At 35.7% G+C, this 23,171-nt stretch overlaps 1 protein-coding gene across 1 annotated transcript in view; it reads left to right on the forward strand.

Annotated features, from left to right (window-relative positions):
• GMDS (GDP-mannose 4,6-dehydratase) overlaps positions 1-23,171 on the forward strand; it is an 803,594-nt gene that overhangs the window by 624,307 nt on the left and 156,116 nt on the right. The window contains exon 8 of the mRNA XM_043975422.1: positions 16,445-16,563. Within this exon, the coding sequence (XP_043831357.1) occupies positions 16,445-16,563 (119 nt within the window). The remainder of the gene's footprint in view (positions 1-16,444; positions 16,564-23,171) is intronic.

Below are 23,171 nucleotides of genomic sequence, written 5' to 3' on the forward strand. Positions count from 1 at the left end.
TGCCTCACAGGAGAAATGGTAGATAAAACCTGAGTTTCAGAATAAGAGTTCAGAGGTGAAAGAATTCATAGTCCATGCTCACTTCCCTGAATCATTCACACTTATCTAGTAGCCTCATACCTAGCTTCTTAAACTGTGGGTGGAGACCCTATTTGGAATATCATAACTGAATGTAGCAGTAAAATGTTATGTGTACCTATTTTATATACATATATGCCCAGGGTTATGTAAAAATTTCTCAAGTGAAAAGGGGTCATGAGTGGAAAAAGTTTAAGAAGCCCTGGCCTGGTAGAATATTTCCCTGGGTTGCTGGCATTGCATATCAATGTATCCCACTTTTTATTTTCCAAAGGACTAGAGAAAGTTTATTTGGAAACAGGAACCAAAGATTAATCATAGATTAGAGAATCATGTGCATGGATAATTCATTTTAATGAAAATTTAAAATACAGCAACTATTTCCTTACCATCATAATGTAGTAGATAGAAGACTGGCCTTGAAACCAGGAAAACCTGGGTTCAAATCCTACCTCTCATCCATTCTGGCAAAGTTACTTAACCTCTCAGGGCTCTAGACAGCCCTCCCAAGCCTATGAATTCCAGAGAAAATGCAGGCCTGCATTGGTAGGAAGAATTTCCTCATCTGAGAGGCCCATGTATCAATACTTTCCATTGCAAAATCATAAGGTAAGAGATGAATTATAACTTAATTTACTGGTCACTTCTTTGGCTGTGAGATCATTAGAAAGACTAAAAATAAAATGTCAAAATCAACTATAGTGTCAAAAAAGGAAAACAGTATTTAAGGGGAGCACATTTTTACATCATTTTAATTTTTTGTCAGGTTTGGTTTCTTAAGAAGGTATGCATTTTAAAACATACGAAATTGAAAGCACTCACAGTTTTATTCTTTGGGGAAAACTAATGGCTATCTTAAAATGACCAAGATTCAATTCCCTTAATTTTTCAGTCAAAGTGCCAGAAAACTTTAGGGTTTCCCAAGAGGATGTAAATCACAAGTAAAACACACATCTGTCTCTTTGTGAATAGCACTGTATGTCCTCTCGGTCTGTGAGGAGAGAATCAGAAAGAATGAAACTCGAATCTCTCTCCAAGCCAAAAGTTGCATCATAAACACCGTGTGATCAATAAGTACATTGTGATGATTATTTCATAGCTGATTAACTTGTATGTCTACAAGCCAACACTTGACTTGAAAGTCTGGTCTGGTTTCTTGTGGTGAGACTGTGGCCTTTACTAGTCCTCCTCTGGCACCCATCTCTGGGACTGCTCTGTCCTGACCGCAACCTGGGTACAACCCTTTAGTTTCATGGTGAGTAATCACATCAGCTGGAGACTTTGCCACTTTTGTGAAGGGCCATGTTGTCTTTTCATGTTGTATCAAAATAGCAAAAGAATTAATTCAGGGGAGGGGGGAAAAAGATTGGGAACTGGGTCAAATACCTGGTTTTTAGAAACTTCTCCTGTGAAGAGTGTGAGAAAATCCCACTGTTTGCTTTAGGCTTCTTGCTAGTTGGGATAAAGGCAAACAATTCAAAGAGGTCACATATTTGTCTGCTTGATGAAGAAAGGCATAACTTAATAGGAATTACCCATGTGTTTCTCAGTCCTCCCAGTCTCAGTCATGGCTTTTCCCTTTTGCTTTGAATTAGGTTATTTTTTAACTCTTGTGAGGGTGTTGAAACTTCCTCTTCTGGGTTTTTATTCTCCCTCCTTGAACACTTTTCCGTTTTATTCTTAACAAAATGGATTCAATTATTTATCCCTTTCTCTTGTATCTCCTACGTGAAATATGTTTTTATTGTCTCAGGAATCACTTTTAATGTCACCACTTGCTGGGTAAATAAACCATTGTGTACTTGAAGGGGGGGAAAAAGTTGGCAGCAAAGCAGACTATATTTAAGCCTCTTACTTTTCATTGCAAGTGAGATTTCCCAACCAGAGCTCTACTGTTTTATTTTGCCTCCGGCTAACATCTAAAGATCAGTAATGAAGCTCTATGCAAATACTTTCATGTATTAAAAGAACAATATTTTGACACTCATTGACACACGCAAAAAATACAACACTAAATTAGTGTTGGTGGAACAATAAGGACATTGTTCATTCACTTGAAATGAATGTGAAAAATTTTGTGCTGTGTTAACAAGGAAGGTTGCTCTTCAGAACTTGACCTTTAAAGTCTATCTAGATTATATTACTTATATTTTTTAAATTAAGAGAAAAAACTTTTAATGTATAATCAGCTATTATTGAGACATGTTAGGCAATTGAAACTTACCAAAAAAGTTTTTGTATTTAGATTTTCAATCTTCTGATATTGGTTATTCGAATTATGCCCTCTTTCAAGGACATCATTTTGTTTTGTAGGACATTTTGGAAGTTTTAAACATATTTAAACTTTAAAATATTTCAAAAATATCTAATTCCTTTTGAGTCATTTTTTTTCATAGTTGTCAATCCACGGGATTTCATCCAAAGGTACAGAGAATGAGGGGAAAGTATTTGCTTTGATCACCTATTTATCTTTAACTCCTTGTCCTGTAGAATGTAGTCATTTGAGATTCCAAAATTTGAAGCCATTAAATTTCTCAGAACGTTAGCTAAGTTTGAAATCTTGAGGAATAGGTTTGGTTTGTTGGTTAGTTGGTGAGGACTTTATCATCAACACTTATTAGAATGGGAGTTATTTTCCCTCCCTCCTTAGATGTAGGGTGGTGAATTTAAAGAGAAATGGTTTTATCATCGAAACTGACTTCTTCTTCCTACCGGCTTCAGGGAAGGTTGTTGGAATGGGAATGATCATGAAAACACAAACTTTTTACAATGAAATATCACGCAAAGCAGAAAGAAAGAAGATAACCTCACTGAGTTATAAAATTTACAGGATGCTCTGACTGAGGCAATACAACCATCAAAGAGGGGGAGATAAACCAAATTTTCTTATACTTTACTAAACATTTAAAGTCTAGAGTTGGAAAGAGACATTTCCAGTTACAAAGATGGTCCATGTGTCCTTCCGAATCCACTTCAAAGGAAGACTACTAGAAGCAAAGAGATTATGTGGCACTGCTACTGAGGTACATGACTGTGTATGTTTTTGTTGGTGGGTGGGGTGAAGGTCATTAGACAAGTAGGAAAATATTGTACAGCTTGTTCTCAGTGTGTGAACAGTTTTGTTCCAAAAGTTTATCCATAAGTTCGTTTTTTGGAACTTGGAATGCATTTTCCCAGAGAAGCAATATTATAAATGGTGGTTTTAAGACCACTCTACACTGAAAATGTAGCTGAAATACTAATAATACTTCTTTAATATTCTCTTCAATAATGAAGATTACAACACCTCCACCTCTTAGCAGACTGTATGATCCAGCCCCATCCTACTATAAATGATCCACAGGGAATCCAACATAGCAGGGACCTTTTTCTAGGTCTTTTGACATTGCATGAGTACTAATGTCACAAATTGTCCATCAGTTACTGTTCACTTTTGTTACATGACTTCATTCTTTTATGGTCCGAATATCTTTGATGACATCTTTTATGCCACTTCTTGTTTGCAGTTCTTTATTGGCCATATTTTATAGCCTCCTTATACCCATTATGTGACCATCATGCACTTGATATGACCTGCAATTTTGATTCCTTGGAATCTGTGCTTTCAAAAATTTGAAACTATATAGCATTTCAAGAAGAATATTAGTGATAAAAATGTAGTTTTCTATTTCCCATCTCATTAAAAGCATTGTACAATTTCCAGAATACAATCTATCTTGGCGTTTTCCTTCTGTCTTATTTTGGACCCGTTTGCTTGTCCAGCTGCGTTAACAAGCTAAGTTATACAGTTTAAGGGATAAATTCAATGGGTTTTCTATCCAATTGCATAGCATAGTCAGAACAATGCATATTCTTCATGCACTCAATTTTTCAAATATAGATAGTAAGTCTTACTTCTTCTGAGAATTGGATACACCATTTAGGTTCTCCCTGCAATTAGCACAATGCTATCTGTAAACAGGGAGTACCTGAAGGATCTCACCATTCCTCTTCCACTTGAGTTCTACAGAACATCTTCTATGAGAGTAGTTACTGGTGTTAATTCAGTCAACATATAATAAACACAATGGGATCTTGTATTCTCTGCATGTTGAAGTCGGCTGTGTAAGTGGGATGACATGATCCAACGTAGAATATCACTTGTGAAAACTTTCCTTTCTCATGTGTTTGTCAGAGCTGTCTATGATATGTGTGTAGCACATTCTTACAAAGATCTAATGATAGGAAAGTAGGAATAGAAGTCTGGAGTTATTGCTATTTTCTAAGTTACCTTTTGTTATAGTGATGACCTCAGGTTAGCTAGGTGGCCCAATGGATAGAACCCCTGGGCCTGGAGTCAGGAAGACTCATCTTCCTGAATTTCAATCTAACTTCAGACACTTAGCAGCTCTATGACCCTGGGCAAATCATTTAGCTCTGTTTGTCTCAGTTTCCCCATTTGTAAAATGAGTTGGAAAAGTAAATGGCAATCCACTCCAGTATCTTTGCCAAGAAAACCCCAAATGAGGCCGTGAAGAGCTGCACACAACTGAAAAAAAAAAGCAACTGAAAATAATGACCTTGTTGTTGTTGTTGTTTTTACTGAGTATTTGATAACTTCCTCTTTCAGCTATCTTAAGAATCGGTTCTTCATGCTATCGACATTTTGTGCCCTTCTGAATGAGTCTGCTCTGTTTATACTTAATCTGGTACCAGCTACTCTTCCCATATTTGTTCTCTTTCATGCCATTTCTATTTCATCATTCAGCACCTAGGGGAATAATATAGTATTATTCCAAATGTGGTGGCTTCATTGTGAGTTATAAAGAAAATCATTTATTAGAGGAATCTTAACAGATTCTTACCATTTGTTTTTCTGTTTGCTATCTTCCTTTCTCTCATCCATAAGTGTTCCTGGAATGATCTGAATTAATTGAGTCTCTTGCCAAGTTTTCTATAAACTTGTTTTTACTACCACCTCTTCTGGTGTTTTGGAATGATATAGCAGCTCATATTCTAAAGTACTTTTGCCTTTGGTTCACATATCTCTCTGCTTAGTAAAGAGATCAAATAGTTCTATTTTCTAAGCTATTGGCCTCACTGTAACAATCAGTTTACATCAGTCAGAGTTCCATGATATGTGGTGATAGGCCACACTGATATCTGTTCCTTTATTCATTTCCCATTTATAAGTATCAATAGATAATTTAAATGTGATGTTGGAGTTGCTTCAGTTGGATGTCATATCTTCATATTTTGTTCTAATGAGATATTGATTTTTCTCTTCAACAAGTGTGTTGTCTGTATACAGATAGTTGATTCAGAAATTACTCTAAATCAATCACCAGTCATTTTCCATTAATAAAAATGTAGTACATTTAATTTTTCTAGATACTTGGTACTCACACAGTCCATACCTTCCAAACTCTCCTTTTTAAGTATCCATGGTATAGATTTGTGAGGTTTCTTTGTAGTCCATAAAACTTTGTCTTCTCTTACTTCTAAATCTTGCACTGCTTTCTAGCATATTTTGAATGATTCTGTCCTATGTCCCTTTGCATTAAAGTCATCAAGTATTTGTTGATTTATTTTGAGTCTTACTGAGTTCTTTCCAGCATTTATCTACCTCCTTATCTTCTTCAAAGTGTCTTGGAAAATAAGCTGCAATTGTCTTGATAGTTTTCATGATAGTTTTTTTTGCAAATGTTCATCATGAGCACTGTAATGATCTATGAACTGTTTCTTATTACTTTTGGATTAATGACACAACCAACTCTACCAACTCTTTTATTTGCCTCTCTAAAGAGAATCTGAGCCATCCTTCCATTCAATTGCAATTTTTGGCTTATTTTGATTGTTTCTTTTTTTTGGAAAGGTAATTGGGGTTGAGTGACTTGCCTAGGGTCACACAGCTAGTAAGTGTTAAGTGTCTGATGTCGGATTTGAACTCACGTCCTCCTGACTCCAGGGCCGGTACTCTATCCAATGCACCACCTAGCTGCCCCTGGCTTATTTTATAGTAAAAAAATTAATTGGTTACATTCTTTTCCTCGATGCTCTCTCCCCTATAGCTTTTCACAATGCTGCTCACTTGTGATTTTTCTCCTACCTTTCTGATAGCTTTAAAAGTAAGAATGACCTAGAGACTGATAGATAACTTTAGGTGACATATGAAGCAGACTTCAAACGTGGAAAAGTTATCAAGTGATTATGTCAGATGGATGGTCTAGAAGGAGCAGTGAGCAACAAAGAATATTCCTATTCCTCCTCTGATCAGATGTTTGGGGACTGGGGAGGAAATGAGAGATGATAACAGTACCAGGAAGGATGACCAGGGAAGCAGTATCTTATACTGAAGGAAAAGAAGAGAAGCAAGAGAAGGACCAGTTATCTGTGAATCCAAAAAAGATGGAAATAGAAAGCACCTAAGTTGTTAGTGGTAGAAAGTGGCGTGTAGGTCACAGCCATGTTGACAGAATCTTCAGTCTCTAAATGTCCTTAGCAATTAGGAAAAACTAGTAAAAATGCTAATTCCCCATACAAATGCTTTGCCATTAGTGAAAAAAATGATAAAAGTAGTGATTGGAAGATCAGTATCAAGGCTGGGATATTTGGCAAAAGGTAGGCTTTTGGGGCCAGGCTAGGCCAAAAGAGTGTTCAGGGGAATCCTTAACCAGATGTGAAGTTCCAAATGGGTACAAGATATTGGTCAGAACCAGGTATTCAGGATCAGACCAGTACTGGAGGTCAAAGCAGTGCTGACCCTCCCTCCCCCCCACCAAGTCCCTAAATCCAAGGAAACAGCAGGAACCCAGGTAAAGAGATATGATTTGAATTGATTCAGGAATCCAAATAAAAATGTTTGGACACCAATATCAAATAGAACCTTGATACCAACTTCCTTCCTCAGGCCAGGTTCTGTTTGGGGTAGGCATAAATCTTAACCTGGCTTCTCTAGGCCATAGATGTCAAAGCCAAGGACTGTTGGCCACAAGGTGCCTGCAAAACTCCCAAGCTAGGCCCAAACCAAATTAAAATGTAATTGGGAATTGTTTAACAAAGTAAATAAAAATACAACATAAATAGTGTTAATTTGTGGTTGTCTAAGTCAATAAGTGGTAGCAAGGATTCTTCTAGTTTGACACCATGGATCTGGACCCTATAGGTGTGAACCTGGGAAAGGTGAAGATTAAGCAGTTGGTAGCTGAACTTCTGGCAGATAGTTTAGGGGGTAGGGGTGGGAGAGAGGTAGGATGGTGGGGACTAGATTTAAATTGTAGTGAAAGTGAAAGTTTCCACATTCCAGTGGCCATTCCTTGAGCCATTTGGTTCCAAGGTGGGGTGAAAGAGGGGTGAAACTTTATTTCACAGTACCTTGTTAAAGGAGGTTATAAACAGAACTTCACTTCGAAGCTACAAAATGAAGCAACAGCAGTTGTGTTACTTAAGTGTTATTGTCACTAAAGAAAATTACAGTCATTTTATAATTGTATAGAAACAATCAGCTTCTATTTTATCTATCATGAGACAGGTAGCATGCAATTTAATAATGACCCCCTCCCTTACAAAACATCCTTATATTTATTCATTCTTTTATGTTTATGCATATATTATATATACATTTACATGTCTTTGGGGCATAGAGTATAATCTTCTAAAATAATTTAATAAGCTCTCTCTGTATATAGTGCTGAGTGCTACACTCAGCACATTGGACAGACCTAACCCACACCTTCAGAGTTTATGATCTAAAATGGATAGCATGACACAGATGGATATAAGATATCCTTACCCTCATGGTTAAATCAGGGAAGTTGAAATTTGTTTCATAACTTTCAATGAATGAACTTTATTCTTTTTAATTCCTTTTTTATTTTTGTATAAATTTATTTAAAATATTTTTAGCAGTGAGGTAATACACTCATCATCTATACATCAAAGTAAATGTTCTACTTAATATCAAGAGATAATAGGTACTGGAGACCTAGAAAGAGAAAAGTTTGTCTGGTAAAAGCCCTAAATCCTATAGATTCTTTATTCAGTTTTTCCATCTTTAGAATTATCATAATATCTGTGTACTTCAGTAACAATTTGAAATTTAAGATAAAACATTTTTAAAAATGTAAATAGAAATTGCTACCTGAATCCTCATTTATATGCTATATGACAGAACCATTCCTACACCAGCCCTGTTTAAATTGTTAATACATTATCATTCCTGTGTTTTATTATGTTCAAGCACATTTAATAATTCTTCCTCCTTACAAATCTTTTCTTCCCAGTCTTCACTTCACTCTCCATTATCTGTTACTAGTTTGGTGCCCTATATTTCAATTCAATACTCCATTCCCTAGACATTCCTTATGTTTTATGTAGTTTTATGTAGGAAGTTATGACAGTATTTCCATTATATTAGCCTTTTATTAGCTATCAATACAACAGTTGCCAGAGTGGCAAAATTTAGTTCAAACCCAAGAATGTTGGAAATACTCATCTGGCAAATGAGCATGAAGCAATGTTGCTTTTCAAAAAAATCAGCAAGACCTTCATGGAATTTCCTTAGGGGAAATATACCAAATTATACCAGGGCCATCTCCATGATCAACAGAAATGGCCACAAATGAGTCAGTCATTAACAATTTGTTTTGTTCATCAAGAAAGTTAAGATGGATACTTGGTTGGGCTGTGTTATAGCTTATCATAACAAGGCATGGATGAGAAAAAGAGCTATGTTAAAGTCTCACAAGGATAGCTGAGACCAGGCTTAAGAGGCAGGCCTAAAAGGTCAACAAAAGCAGAAGGCCCAGAATCTTGAAAGGTAACCCAGACATCAAGTGTCAGGAATCTAGGATAAGTGTCTGAGTAAAACTCCATAAATTCAAAGAGGGGACTGGTCATCACTGGTCAGAAATTAAACAAGGAATTTGGACAGCAATTAAGAGACACCAACAAGTAAGAAGATTAATTCTGTTAGTCATGACTAAGCTTCCCTGTTACATTCCTGACTCTTTTGAAAGGTGGGGCCTTGGGTATTTCTTCCTAAAAGTTCTGTGAGCCTCATCTCATTTTAGCCTGCCAACCTGTGCTAAACAATTCTATGAACCCTAATGACCCTCAGTAGCACGTGCAGCTCAACAGATACCCACAATTGAATCTTACCTACCAAGGAACTGAGAACAATCAACCCTGTTTGGGCCAAGACCCCTGACACTGGGCAAGAACTAGATAACTCAATTGGAAGCATTGGGATGACACTCACAGGACAAGAGTGGTATCATTCAGGTTCTATAATAGTATTGACTCAAAGGTCATCTACAACAGTGCCCACAAAGGAAAACCTTGGCAAACTAAGACTCCTAGGAATACAGAGAGGATAATCAGAATGTATAAAAACTTGATCTACTCTGTATATCACTCATATGTCGTGTGTGTGTGTGTGTGTGTGTGCACGTAATCTATATTAAATAATAATGACAATATATATTTTTCCCATAATTCCTGGCATATAGTAACCACTTCAGAAATTTTATGGATTGATGGACTGGAACCTATGCATTGGTTCTTATATGCCTACAATCACATTTTGCTGATAGGCAGCAATGGGACACATATGTCTGAGCATATAAGGGCAGAGTCTAATGCTAAAAGATGTTGCCACATGGGTGGTCTGCTGGTCCTGAAGCAATCAGTCAACCAGTGATGCTGCAAAAGTGAACCCAAGCTCATCAGCCAAGGTTTCTATACTGCATAAGAGCCTAAAATTTTGTCAAAGATCTTAATTACCATTTCATCAACCTAGGAACTTTACTGTGCTTCCTCCAAGGTAGACCCTAATCCCCAAACTTGCCAAACCTGGAGTTCATAGGCAGATAATAATTGGTCCTCTGCCTGGAATAGGGAGTAAAAGAATGGAAAATGAGAGTTCCTTACAAATCTCTTTGTGTATGTTTATCTATATAAGAGGTATATGTATATTATACAAGAGGTAATATATAAAATGAGTTAAAAATCATGAAGTAATGAATATAAAATTGCTATAGAAATGTCATTGTTATGTAGATAAAGCATCAGTCATTAGGATAATACTATAAAATAAGTGTTTTGTGGAAAGGAAATCCAATCTATGTTGCTTATTAAACTTAATATGTACTGCTGTTTCTTCCTTCACAATCTTTAATAGTTTAGTACACTAGTATCACTGTGCTTTTAACAGTTTGTTGGGGTTTTTTTTTTTTTTTGGTGAGGGAAGACTAGAAATTTTTTTCTTTCTCATTTCTGCTCTTTGGAATCTTTAAAATATCTGCAGAAATCTTACCAGAAGAAATGTACATGCCACAATGCCTTAGAACAAAGAATTGATAATGACAGAATGTAAGAGACTTACGGCTAAAATTTTATCTTTTAAAAATCCTTTACTATTATTTTATTGAAGTATTTTATTTAATGATGCCCTATGATCCTGAATGAACAAAGTAAGCAATCATTTATTAAGGACTATGTGCAAAGCACTTTGCTAAGCTCTGGGAATATAAATAGAAAAGACACTCCCTGCTCTCAAGGAGCTCACATTGTAACGGGGGAGGCAGCACACATGGAAGGTTTCAGCAGAAACCCAGTTGGAAAAGTCCAGGGGTATGCTGGATCCAGCTCAAATGGGCTTCTGAAAACTGATTGTTAAATTTCCAGTGTGAGCATTTACACCTCAGAAAGTGACAATTGCAATAAATCACTTAATTTATTGTTTGTTGTCTGAGTCTTTGTGCCCCTGTTTGGGATTTTCTTGGCAGAGATACTGGAATGGTTTGCCATTTCCTTCTTCAGCTCATTTTGCAAATGAGAAAACTGAGGCAAACAGTTAAGTGATTGCATAGGGCCACACAGCTAAACATGTTGTTTGAGGGGCATTGCTATTCCTAAGGCAAATTGATCGTACCATGCTTCATTGCCTACCAGAAAGCATATAGTCTAGATTTCCAGGGCCATTGCACACAGCACCAGAAATTTTTCTATCATCTCTGTCTACCCATTGTGGCATAACAAAACTTTTGGTTAGTAAAGTACTTTTCTGTGAGCTTTATAATGTACATAATCATTAGCATAGCACAACTAAAAATTGGTTATAGAATATTCATTATGAAAAATCTTTGAAAATATCAAGGACAGCCTTGAGTCTTAGATCTTTTCAGAGTTCACCACCACCTAGAGTGGTTGTTTCCAAACTTTTTTTGGTCATGTATCCTTATTAAAAAATTCTCAGCATGCCACATCAATATATGTATATTTACTTATTTATAAATTATATATTATTTTATTAAATATTTATTAGCACTATACTAATGATTATTTACATTATAAAACTCACAGAAAAGTAGAAATTTTTAAAAATTCAAGTTTAATATTAAATATTTTTAAAATAATTTTCATTAACTGTACAAAACCTTTTTACACTAAAATATTAGTTATTGAATATGCATTATTTAAAAAATATTGTTTAATACCCTTTAATATAGTTATTTTGATGTCTGGTTCTGAGTTTAGTTTATCTCAAAACTAGTTTTTCATGGTTGTTATAGCTAATAAGGATAACTTGAGAAAATTTGTAGATCCAAATGAAAGAAGTACAAGTTTTTGGATGAAATTCAGCTATTAAATATCCATCATAACTGCTGTCAATCAGCTTTCCCCATGAGAGTTAGCTCTCTAGTGACATTATTGAATAAATATCATTCTGGTCAATTAAATTATTATTATGCTCTACTCAAAATAGTCAGAGGGGTCTGTGATCTCAGTAATGTGAATATTATCTCTAAAGATTCATGTTTCACTCTTTCCACACTTCCCTGTGCCATGCAGCTCACATCTATGTCCTCCCATAGGTCTGCCACAGAGGATTCAACCCAACTTGCCAAGAGCTTTTCTTACTTTCCCCTGATATCTTAAGGGTTACATTGGAACATACAGATTGCTCACCTTTCTCTCAGTATGTGACTTGTGGACAACTTCTGGAGAATAACAAAGTATATAATAAATAACACTAAGTAATTTTTGTATTGCTCAAATATTGAACCCACTACATCATTCTCACCCTCAGTTACCAAAAGCTCTTCAGCTTTCTATATTTTAGCACCTTTCTTTTTAATGAAATCTAGAATACTGGAACTGTAACAGAACTGTTTCATTGGCAGAGCTGCCCTTAACTGACTTGCTGAGTCGTTCAGTTCAACACCCTTTCTATTAGGAATGTCCTTTTGGATGGTTTGGGGAATGGGAGGGGATAGTTAGTTAGGAACTTGTTTACTATCCAAGATTGGTTATAAGGGAATATCCGAAACACCATAGCTCACCACCTCCTTGGGAGCCTGAATGGGCATCTCAGACTAGAAAACAAGAGGGAAACCTGAAACATGCCAGGTATCCACTATGCCACTTTGTTAACAGTCAGTCAATAGTTGGGACAGCATCTCAGAGGATGACATCCTCTTGTTCTGACCTGCTATGAATACAAGGTTCTTTCTTCTTTGAAACCCTGCCTTGCACAAGATGGGAATTTATTTGAAATGAAACCAGGGATGGTGAATGGAGCCAGGAAAACTGACCACTTCTCACTGACTCCAGACCATCTTGAGAGGTCAGCAAAAGTCTAATACCTAAAACATAATGAAACTATGAATATGTGGATAGCTAAATGGTGCAGTGGATAGAGGGCCCAGGCCTGGAGTCAGGAAGATTTGAGTTCAAATCCTGAATCAGATACTTGCTGTGTGACTCTGGGCACGTCACTTAGCCTTGTTTGCCTCAGCTGTAAAATGAGCTGGAAAATAGGTAGCTTCTGTGTTGACTATTCTCAGAATTATACAGCACAGAAGCACCAAGCTTAGAAAACGGGAATCAAATGTAGTTAAACATAACCTTGATTAACAAATCTTGTTATTCATGGATGACAGCTCAGTTAATAAGTGTTTCTGGTTTGGATGCTGAACTGAAGGTTAATGGAGAAGTGGAAGCCAATTGTAGACTTGAGAATCTGGAAGCAAACACACCTCACAATCTAAAAGGCATGCCTAGAATTGGGAGCAGTTAGTTGGCTGTGGCAATACAATTTAGGTGTTCTCCTTCACTAGTGAAGAGTTACTACAAAAGAACATTAGCTTTGATGAAAATGGTTTCATATCTATCCATTCTGCTCTCCACATATATCATTTGGAAAATTGACTTCATTATGGGAACGTTGCTTTTCATTATCAATAATATAAAGGTGAAAATAGTCTGTTAACCATTATAATTTAGGCTTGTAGACCAAACATATATTTGAACTCAATCATTTTTTTCATTCAATACATTTTTTTCTATTTATTGGTATTTAAATGTAAAGTGTATGGAATACAATGGGACTCAGCCATGTGAACCTTAAGAGTGATGTGATTTCAGAGTTCTTCTACACATTTGTCATTAAACGACATTGTATTATAGTGAAGAACATGAAGTTCTATTGTATTCCTCAAGGACTTTTCCTTGGTGGTTGATAAAAGAGAATTTTTTTAAAAATTTGAACTTGTAATCAAAATCAAGAATGAAAATAAGTAGATGGCTAAAGAACTGAATTATTATATACAGTAATTTCTAAATGGGTTATATAAACACCAGGACTACAGGGAGTTTGGACCTTATCCTTTTCCTTCTTGTTGTTTGGAGGTGGGGCTGTGTGGGAGGGAGAGATTTCTACCACATATGACCACAAAATAGTTCTGATAGCCAAAAGTCAAAGCAAGGCAGTGATTTTATCGCAGATTGTGGCCTAGCTATGTCATGGGTCATGTGGTTCAGCATGTGAACAGGAAGGTGAGAATTGGTGAACTTTTGCCTCAGTTGTGCCGTCCATCAGAGAACAAATGGACCAAAACAACTTGTGCAGCTGTATATGGTGGTGAATGGATGAATACCTCTCACACAGAGGCTTTTGTATCCTGGACATGATCTAGCATTATGATGGGATGCACTAGGCCTCAGCTTTGTAGCAAATTACTAACCCATTATCACACTAGAACACAAGATCGTTTATCTTCTAATTCAGAGTGTCACCTGTTCTTCATTTACCAGTCAATAACCATTAATTATGCTCAGTGGAAATTTAAACAAAGTTTTCCCCCTCTGTGAAAACCAGCAAACCATTCAGTAATGACAAATAAATCTGGAGTTGTATACCCCCCTCTCTTTCTCATTCCCAGCCTGAAGTCTGGTACAATATGAACTTTAAAGGAAATGCCTAGAAATTGATAGGTCAAAGGCCTCAAATAATCTGATGGAAAAATAAAGATTCTTGGCACTTACCATACTGAAAGTGAGAACCTTCGACAAAGTCACATTTCTGTCTGGCTGACAAAAGCAGTACCAGTGGAGTGTGTGTGCCAGGTATTTAAGGCTATCTGTAACTGTTGGCTTGTTTTTATCTAATTGAAAAATTAGTAACAAACATTATTTACAGGAACAGTGTTATGTTTTCTCTTTAAACTAGGGCTTTTTTATGTAACTATATGATTTCTTTTGCTATTTGGTTTCATATCATTCTAATGTTATGAAGTATTTGTAAAGGAAAAAAGTAAATCATGATCTATAACACTTTATGAATTTCTTCATACTTGCACAGTTTTATCTGAGGCTACAGAAATACGTCAATATAAATTTTTTTCTAAATCACAATTTATTATTTTCTTACTGCTTTTGAAAGGCTTTAACGAATTAAACATTTTAAATATCACATTCTCTGCAGCCAAAAGTTGCACCTTTCCCCAATCCCAGCCTCCCATCTTCCTAATAATTTATATCATCAAAAGACAGTGGGTGAGAGGAGGTAGTGAGATCTGGACAAACATGAAAGTTCTTTTTTTTTTAGGCAAGGGGGGTTAAGTGACTTGCCCACGGTCACACAGCTAGTAAGTGTCAAGTGTCTGAGGCCGTATTTGAATTCAGGTACTCCTGAATCCAGGGCCAGTGCTTTAACCACTGCGCCATCTAGCTGCCTCCCAAACGTGAAAGTTCTACCACTTTTCATAACAAGAGATATGGCTCAAGGTTCATATAGGTTGTTTTGCGATATAATTCTAGAATAGGGAGAGCACATTTTTTTCCAGGTGGTAGTGTTTTCTCCTTTCTTTTTGTTCATTCATTCAGTCATCTCCAACTCTTCATGACCCTATGAACCAAAGCACACACGGTCCTCCACCATCTCTGGAAGTCTTCCCAAGTTCATGTTCATTGTTTCCATCTATTCTATCTAGCCATCTCATCTTCTGCCACCCCTTTCCCTTTTGCCTTCAATCTTTCCCAACATCAGTGTCTATTCCAATGAATCCTATCTCATTAAGTGGCCATAGTATTTTCTTATTTTTCTCATTTTCTTTTATACTTTCTTATAATGATAATACAAACAATGAGTCAGTCTGTGTTCTAATTCTCTTTCTAAAAAACTAGAATAGTAATGTTTTACATAATCATAAAAAACTAGAATAACAATGCCTTTTACTTGGGGGCTGCTACGTGGCGCAGTGGATAAAGCACCGGCCCTGGATTCAGGAGTTCCTGAGTTCAAATGCGGCCTCAGACACTTGACACTTACTAGCTGTGTGACCCTGGGCAAGTCACTTAACCCCCATTGCCTTGTAAAAAAAAAACCAAAATACAAAAAACAATGCTTTTTACTTCTCAATAGTCCCATAGGACTATTTAGGACATGAACAGTAAGTGTAATGGTCAGACCAGAATGCTGCTGCTTTAGGCCAGAAACAGGAATTAATACAATGTGACATTTAAACTTAAGATGTTTGAGAGAAGATTGAACTAGATGATACCTTTCTTGTCTTTACTGTGAAGTCATTCACTTAGTGCAGATACTGTAGAGGAATTCTTAGAATGACCTAGACTATATGACCTGAGTCTCCTCCACTTCTGTGATTTTATTTTTTTAAAAGATAGCCAGGGCAGCTAGGTGGCACAGTGGATAAAGCACCCGCCCTGGATTCAGGAGGATTTGAGTTCAAATCCAGCTTCAAACACTTGACATTGAATAGCTGTGTGACCCTGGGCAAGTCACTTAACCCTCGTTGCCCCACAAAAAAAAACCCAAAACAAAAGCAAATTATTATTCTAGCTATGAAACAAAAGGAAAATTAGGTGAAGTTTTTCAACTACTATTTCTTCAGTGTGATATAGCTGAAATAATTCTCCTCAGAGCTCTGCTCAAAACCAATTACAACCCTAGCCATGAACGTTTTCCTTGCTGCCTGAAACCATGTTTGGTTATCCATACATTGGAAATGTGATAATATTATATCATATATGATGGAAGCCACCTAATGAGATGCTCAACCTAGGTTTATTTTTCTTTCTTTAGGCTATGTGGCTAATGTTGCAGACAGAGGAGCCAGAAGACTTTGTCATTGCTACTGGGGAAGTCCACAGTGTCCGTGAATTTGTGGAGAAATCATTTTTTTACATTGGGAAAACTATTGTGTAAGTCTGCCTGGGTTGGGAATGGGTTTCTAGCTATTTGTCAGTCATTACTGTTTGGTGTATAGATTTGTCTCTGTGAAACCATTCCTAACCTTTCCTAGCATAGCAAGACAGAGTGCTCAGGGTTAAACACAGACTTGGCCCTGCCCCAGGAAGTTTCAGAATCCAAAGACGGCAAATCACTAAGACTGAGCCTCTCCAGCCAGGATGTTTTTTGCCCCTGCCTGTGAAGCTCTGAGAAGAACATGAGAGCCTTTCGCAAAGTCTGAGGTCAGGTTTTAATTGGAGCATTAAAACTATTTGGCAGAATCCTTCATCACAGGAGGGAAATGCTTTTACAAAGGTAGGGGGTAGCCTTAAAATTAATCCTCATGAAATTTGGCAAGTCACTTTTATCCTTAATGCTATTCAGTTTTCATTTCACTTGTCATTTTTCTTCTCTGTAGCCCCAAGAACTAAACACCTCTTTTAAGGTTAATTTAGCATTCCACACAGAATGTTCTAGTAAGAAATTTAAAAAAATATATACACCCCTTTCTCACTTCCAAAATGCCCTTTGGGCCCATAAAATAGTGTTCATAACATTGGTTATCCAGTCTAGTGTAGGAGACTCAACAAAAGCTAATCATTCTTATTCAGTCAGTGAAATCTATCTAAATTCTACCCATGGAACAAATTTCATTGAAATTAGTTAAAAATGACTACAGGTATCCACTTTTGAAATTTTCTTATCATTTTGCATTAATATGGTGGAAGGAATGACAAATCAAACTTTAATTGCATGTTGGGAGATTTATTCTGGTCCAGACTTGTGATTTAATTAATTTGGATAAGCTCCAGGTATAGGAAATCTCTCCACCAATGCAGTGGCAACTAGAGTGTATCTTTGAGTCTTAAAGTGTACCTTAAAGGCACTGAGAGGTTAATTGACTTGCCCATCATCACTAAGCCAGTATATATATCAGTGATAAGCTTTGAACCCATTTCTTCTTGACTGTTACATCTAGCCTTATATCCACCACATCATAGTGCCTCTTCTGGATACCAACTAGTAGTATATAACCATGGATAAATTCAGCCAGCTGCTTCAAAAATGATCATAAACAAAGAGATGGACAGATAAGAAATACCAATGCATTGAGTTAAAATAAAGACCTTTCTTCATTTGCTTAACAAGACTCTTTCCTGTGGTGGGGCACTATAGTCCTGATTCATGCCACCAGAGTTATGGACCCCTGTCATTCAACATTCCCATTACACAGCTCTTGTCTTTCTGAGTCATGAAAGAAAATATTGAGCTGGGGGTGCAGAATGTTTACAATGCATATTCTGCATAGTTTGACAGAAAATACAAAATTCCTTCTCAAGGCCAGATAATAAAATCATGATGGCTTTGTGAATGCTTTCTGTAATTTATATTTTATTGTTTATTATTTTTTCAATTTCCCTCCTTCTGTATCTTCTTTGGGCCCCCTGCATCAACATACCAATCTCAGCTGGAAGGAGAGGAAAGCCACAGGCTCCTCCCTGATGCTATGCCAAGGCTATTCCTTAGTCCATCAAAGTCACTGGGTTGCAGCTGGTGAACTTTCAAGAGGGCCAGGGAGTTTTCCTTGGGAACAGTATCTCAACATATTCAGGAACTGTGCAGAAATGAACAAAGAACACATTATGACTGGAACAACTCTTGGAAATTGGAGGTGGGGCCTGGCAATGTAGAGAACATTTTAACTTGGTTACTTTAGAGATCATTCAAGTTTGGGGAATTTGTTTGCATAGAACTTCAGGTATCCTTTTCAGCTAACACTTTGATACTCTTGTGAATCTTTGAGTTGATAAACATGGATATAATTTCCACTGGTGCAGTTTTCAGCCTATCATGCTTTCTCATCCCGTGCAATTCTTCTCCATGTTCATCATTGGAGGACCTATCCAAAACCCTAGTGGCCTTTCTCTAGTTTTCTTGTTGTTAATATTTTGAGAATATCAGTGCACTTTTATTCCTTGTTCTTACTTCCTAATTGGCCTATCACATTTCCCAGTCATACATGTCACTGATGACATTTTTTATGACACTTCTTGGTCTCGAGCACGCTATCATTGATAACTTCTATAGTCTATAGTCTTCTGACTTGTGTCATGCATTCATCTTTTGCCCTGTGGGCAACTCACAGATTTGATTCTAGAGAAATTGTAATGGACCATGATTTATCATCATTTTGCAGCACAAGAAGAACATTGCTATTAAGAAGATGGGCATTTGTCAGGAGCTAGCTTGGAGGTATTCAAGCTGCTATGGTTTTCCTAATGGAATCAAGCCTGCGTTGTTCCTCCTCTACAGTTCTAGGCCCAGCTTATTGTCCATCTGAAATGTAGAACCAAAATAATGTATACTCAATGGGCTACCTATCCTTGTGTATGTTATAATGTGGAAAATAGTCATTCTTTATCCATTTGGGTTTGGTTTTTTTTTACCATGCAGATTGATTACCTAGTCTCTTCCTAGTGATCGTTGAATGAATTTTTTTTTTTTTGTGGGACAATGAGGGTTATGTGATTAGCCCTGAGTCATACAGCTAATAAGTGTCAAGTGTCTGAGACCGGATTTTAACTCAAGTCCTCCTGAATCCAGGGCCAGTGCTTTATCTACTGCGTCACCTAGCTGCCCCCGTTTTGTTTTCTTTCTACCATGTGGAAAATTAAATTAACCTCCTTTAATATGAAATGGATCTTACATTCTGAAATGAAGAAATTGTGTTAACAATTTCAAATAAATTTTACAGTGACTGTGCCTTCCTAGTATTATATACAGTAAACAAGTATGTACTTCTAAAAATGAACAAAATAGGGGAAGAGATGATGCCAACAAATTCCATATATTGAGAAAAATATGTTCCTGATACCAAAACTAGAAGAGCTTAAGCAGAAAAAATTTAATATTAATTCAAAAAAAGATTTTTATAAAGTTATCATGTAATTTTTTTTCTTTTTTTCTTCTGTCTCTACCCTCACCCTGGAGATGGCTACCATTAGACACAAATATGCAAACCCATTGTATATGTATTTTTATTTATCAATTTTTTCCCTGGATGTAGATGCCATCTTCCTTCATAGGTGCTTTTTAGTTAATTTGGGTATTTATAATAATTAAAGAGATTTAACCACTCAAATTTGTTCTTAAAACAATATTGCTGTTACTGTATACAACATTCTCTTGGTTCTGCTTATTTTACTCTTCATTATTTCGTATGAGTCTACCCCTGTTTTTCTAAAATCATCAAACTCATCATTTCTTATAGGACAGTAGTATTCCATCACAATCATATTCCGTTGCTGGACACAATATGAGAGGAGGAGTATACTAATCCATTTTTGGTAGAGTTTTGAATTAGTCTATTCATTCTGCAAAACAACTTGAAATTATACCCCCAAATTCTTTTAACTTTATATACCTTTTGACCCAGAGAACTACTATAATGCTTAACCATGAAGAAATCAAGGAAGAGAAAAGACTCAGGTACAAAAATACTTATAGAAAATTTGTAGCAAAGAATTAGCTTGTTTAGCCATTCCCTAATCGATGAGCATCTCCACAGTTTCCAGTTCTTTGCCCCCACAAAGGTTCTTTTTCTTTTTTCCCTAATTATCTTTGGAGATATGTCAAGTAAGGGTATAGCTGGGTAAAGTGTAGATGCAGTTTAACAATTCTTTGTGTATAATTCCAGATTGCTCTCAAATGGTTGGATTAGTTCACAGTTCCACCAATAGTGAATTAGTGGCCTGATTTTTCTACATCCCCTTCAACATTTGTCTCTTTCCCCTTCAACCATTTTAGCCAATCTGAGAGGTACAAAATAATATCTCAAGGCCATTTTAATTTGCATTTCTCTAATCAATAATTATTTAGATCATTTTTCATATTACTATAAATTGTTTTGATTTCTTCATTGGAAAATTCAAAATTATTAAATAAAATATTGGCAATGAGCCCACAATAACATATTTAAGAGATTGTAAACTATGAAATGGTTGGGTTTGTACCAAGATTGTAGAATTGGTTCAATATTAGAAAAGCCATAAACTTAATAGCCTATTTAGATAACAGAAATAACCCTACTAAAGTCTATCAATAGATGCAGAAAATTAGCAAAAAAAAAGAAAAATATGATAAAATATAACATTCATTTTCAAAATCATTAAAAAGCCTAGGAATAAACAATTATTAAACAATTAATTAATTAATTAACAATTAAGTATCAACAAATATTATTGTTATTTAATCTAGTTCTAGAAATGCCGCTAAAGCAATATGACAACAGTTTCAGTGAATAAACAAGAAACAAAGTTACTACTTCTTTTGAGGTGATTTAGAATGATAGAAAGTCAGTGAAAATATTAATTGAAACAATAATTTCAGTAGATTCATGAGATACAAATAAATTCATGAAAATCATCAGCCTTACTGTATATTTTTTAAAATCCCTCAGGAAGATATGTTTTTATGTTTTCTATCAAAGTTATTATAGACTATGTAAAATATCTCCAAGATATAGAGTATTTACATAAATACAATTACAAACTACAAACTTTTTCTATAGAAATAGACAAGCCTAAATAAATGGAGAAAAAATAATTGCTCCTAGTTGCCCCATTTCAAAATAATAAAAACGAATATACTACCTAAATTAATTTATAATAATGTTGCCGTATTAGTCAAAGAAAAAAGGGTTAATATATAGAACCATGAAGAAACTAGGAAAATTCATATGAGGAACAAAACACCAAGAATATCAAGAGAAATAATGAGAAAGCAGAAAAGGAGTTGGTCTAATAGTTCCTGATCTCAAACTCTACTACAAAATGGTAATCATAAAAAAATTTGACACTGAGGTTTTTTTTTTTTATAAAAATAGAAAAGTTAATCAGTGCAACCGATTAGATACACTAGATATGCAAGTAATCAATTTATTGTCATTGTCTCTAGGGTTGAATTTTTTTTTAAAAATCTGTACTTAGCAAACATAAAATAAAATGAGCATTTCCATATGCATAATAAATTAGAAGATGAGGAATGTACATCAAACTGCAAATATCTATTATGTAGAGCTTGCTTTTATATTTTTAGTATATAATACATTCAACATGTACTTTTCAAGGCTGTCCTTAGTAACATAGTGTTCAAGGACTCCAACTATTGGGTTAAGAGCAAAGATTACAAAAAAGGAAAAGTACAGTTGCTGGACGGAACATGAGAGGAGGAGTCTACTAATCCACTTTTGGTAGAGTTTTGAATTAGTCTATTCATTCTGGAAAACAATTTAAAATTATACCCCCAAATTCATTCAACTTTATATACCTTTTGACCCAGAGATACTACAACATTGCTTAACTATGAAGAAATCAAGGAAGAGAAAAGACTCAGGTACAAAAATACTTATAGAAAATTTGTAGCAAAGAATTTAAAATTAAAGAAGTATCTATCAATTGGAGAATGGCTGAAAATTTATAGTATATGAATTAATGGAATATTTTTGCACCATAAACATGACAGAAAAGACATTCAGAGAAATTTCAGAAGATTTTTATGAACTGATGCGGTGTGAAGTGGGCAGAATCAAGAGAACAATCCATGTAATAACTGCAACATTTTAAGGGAAAACAATAGAAAGTAAAAATCCATGATGAAAACAATGACCAATGGCCTACCCTCCCATTTTTCCCTTCACTATTATAGGTTTTTCATGCCTCTTCATATGAAATAATTTATCCCATTCAATCTTTCCCTTCCTTCTGCACCCAGTGTGCTGCTCTTTCTTATACCTTAATCATTATTATGTCATTCCCTCAAATTTACCTTATACCCATACCCTCTGTCTATGTATATTCTTTCTAGATGTACTATTAGTGGTATGAGTTTTAAGAATTACAACTATCATCTTCCTGTGTAGGGATGTAAACAGTTCACCTCCACTGAATCCCTTTTGTTTTCTTTTCCCTTTTTAGGCTTTTCTTGAGTCTTGATATTGGAGATGAATTTTTTTTTGTTTAATTCTGGTCTTTTCCTTATGAAAGCTTGAAATCCTTCTAGCTCATTGAATGACCATATTTCTCCCTTGAAATATTGTGCTTAATTTCAGAGTAGGTGATTCTTGGTTGTAGTCCTAGCTTCTTTGCCCTCCAGAATATTATGTTCCATGACCTTTCTTTAATGTTGCAGCTACTAAGTGCTAGATAATCCTGATTTTGGCTCCCCAGTATTTGAATTGTTTCTTTCTGGCCACTTGTAGTATTTTTTCTTTAACCTGATAGTTCTGTAACTTGTCTATAATGTTCCTTGGAGATTTTATTTTGGCGTCTCTCCTGAAGTGATAGGTGGATTTTTTCTTTTTGTTTTTGTTTGTTTTGGGGTTTTTAAAAGTATTTTATTATTTTCCAGTTCCATATGAGGATAGTTTTCAACATTTTTTTTCATAGGATTTTTAATTCCAGGGGAGTTTTTCTTGATAATTTCTTGAAAGGCGCTGTCCAGGTCCTCCTTTTGACTTTGGCTTTCAGGTAATCCAGTGGTTCTGACATTGTCTCTCCTGGATCTATTTTCCAGGTCAGTT

Source organism: Dromiciops gliroides, chromosome 1 (genome assembly GCF_019393635.1).
Source record: "Dromiciops gliroides isolate mDroGli1 chromosome 1, mDroGli1.pri, whole genome shotgun sequence".
Classification (NCBI taxonomy): Eukaryota; Metazoa; Chordata; class Mammalia; order Microbiotheria; family Microbiotheriidae; genus Dromiciops; species Dromiciops gliroides.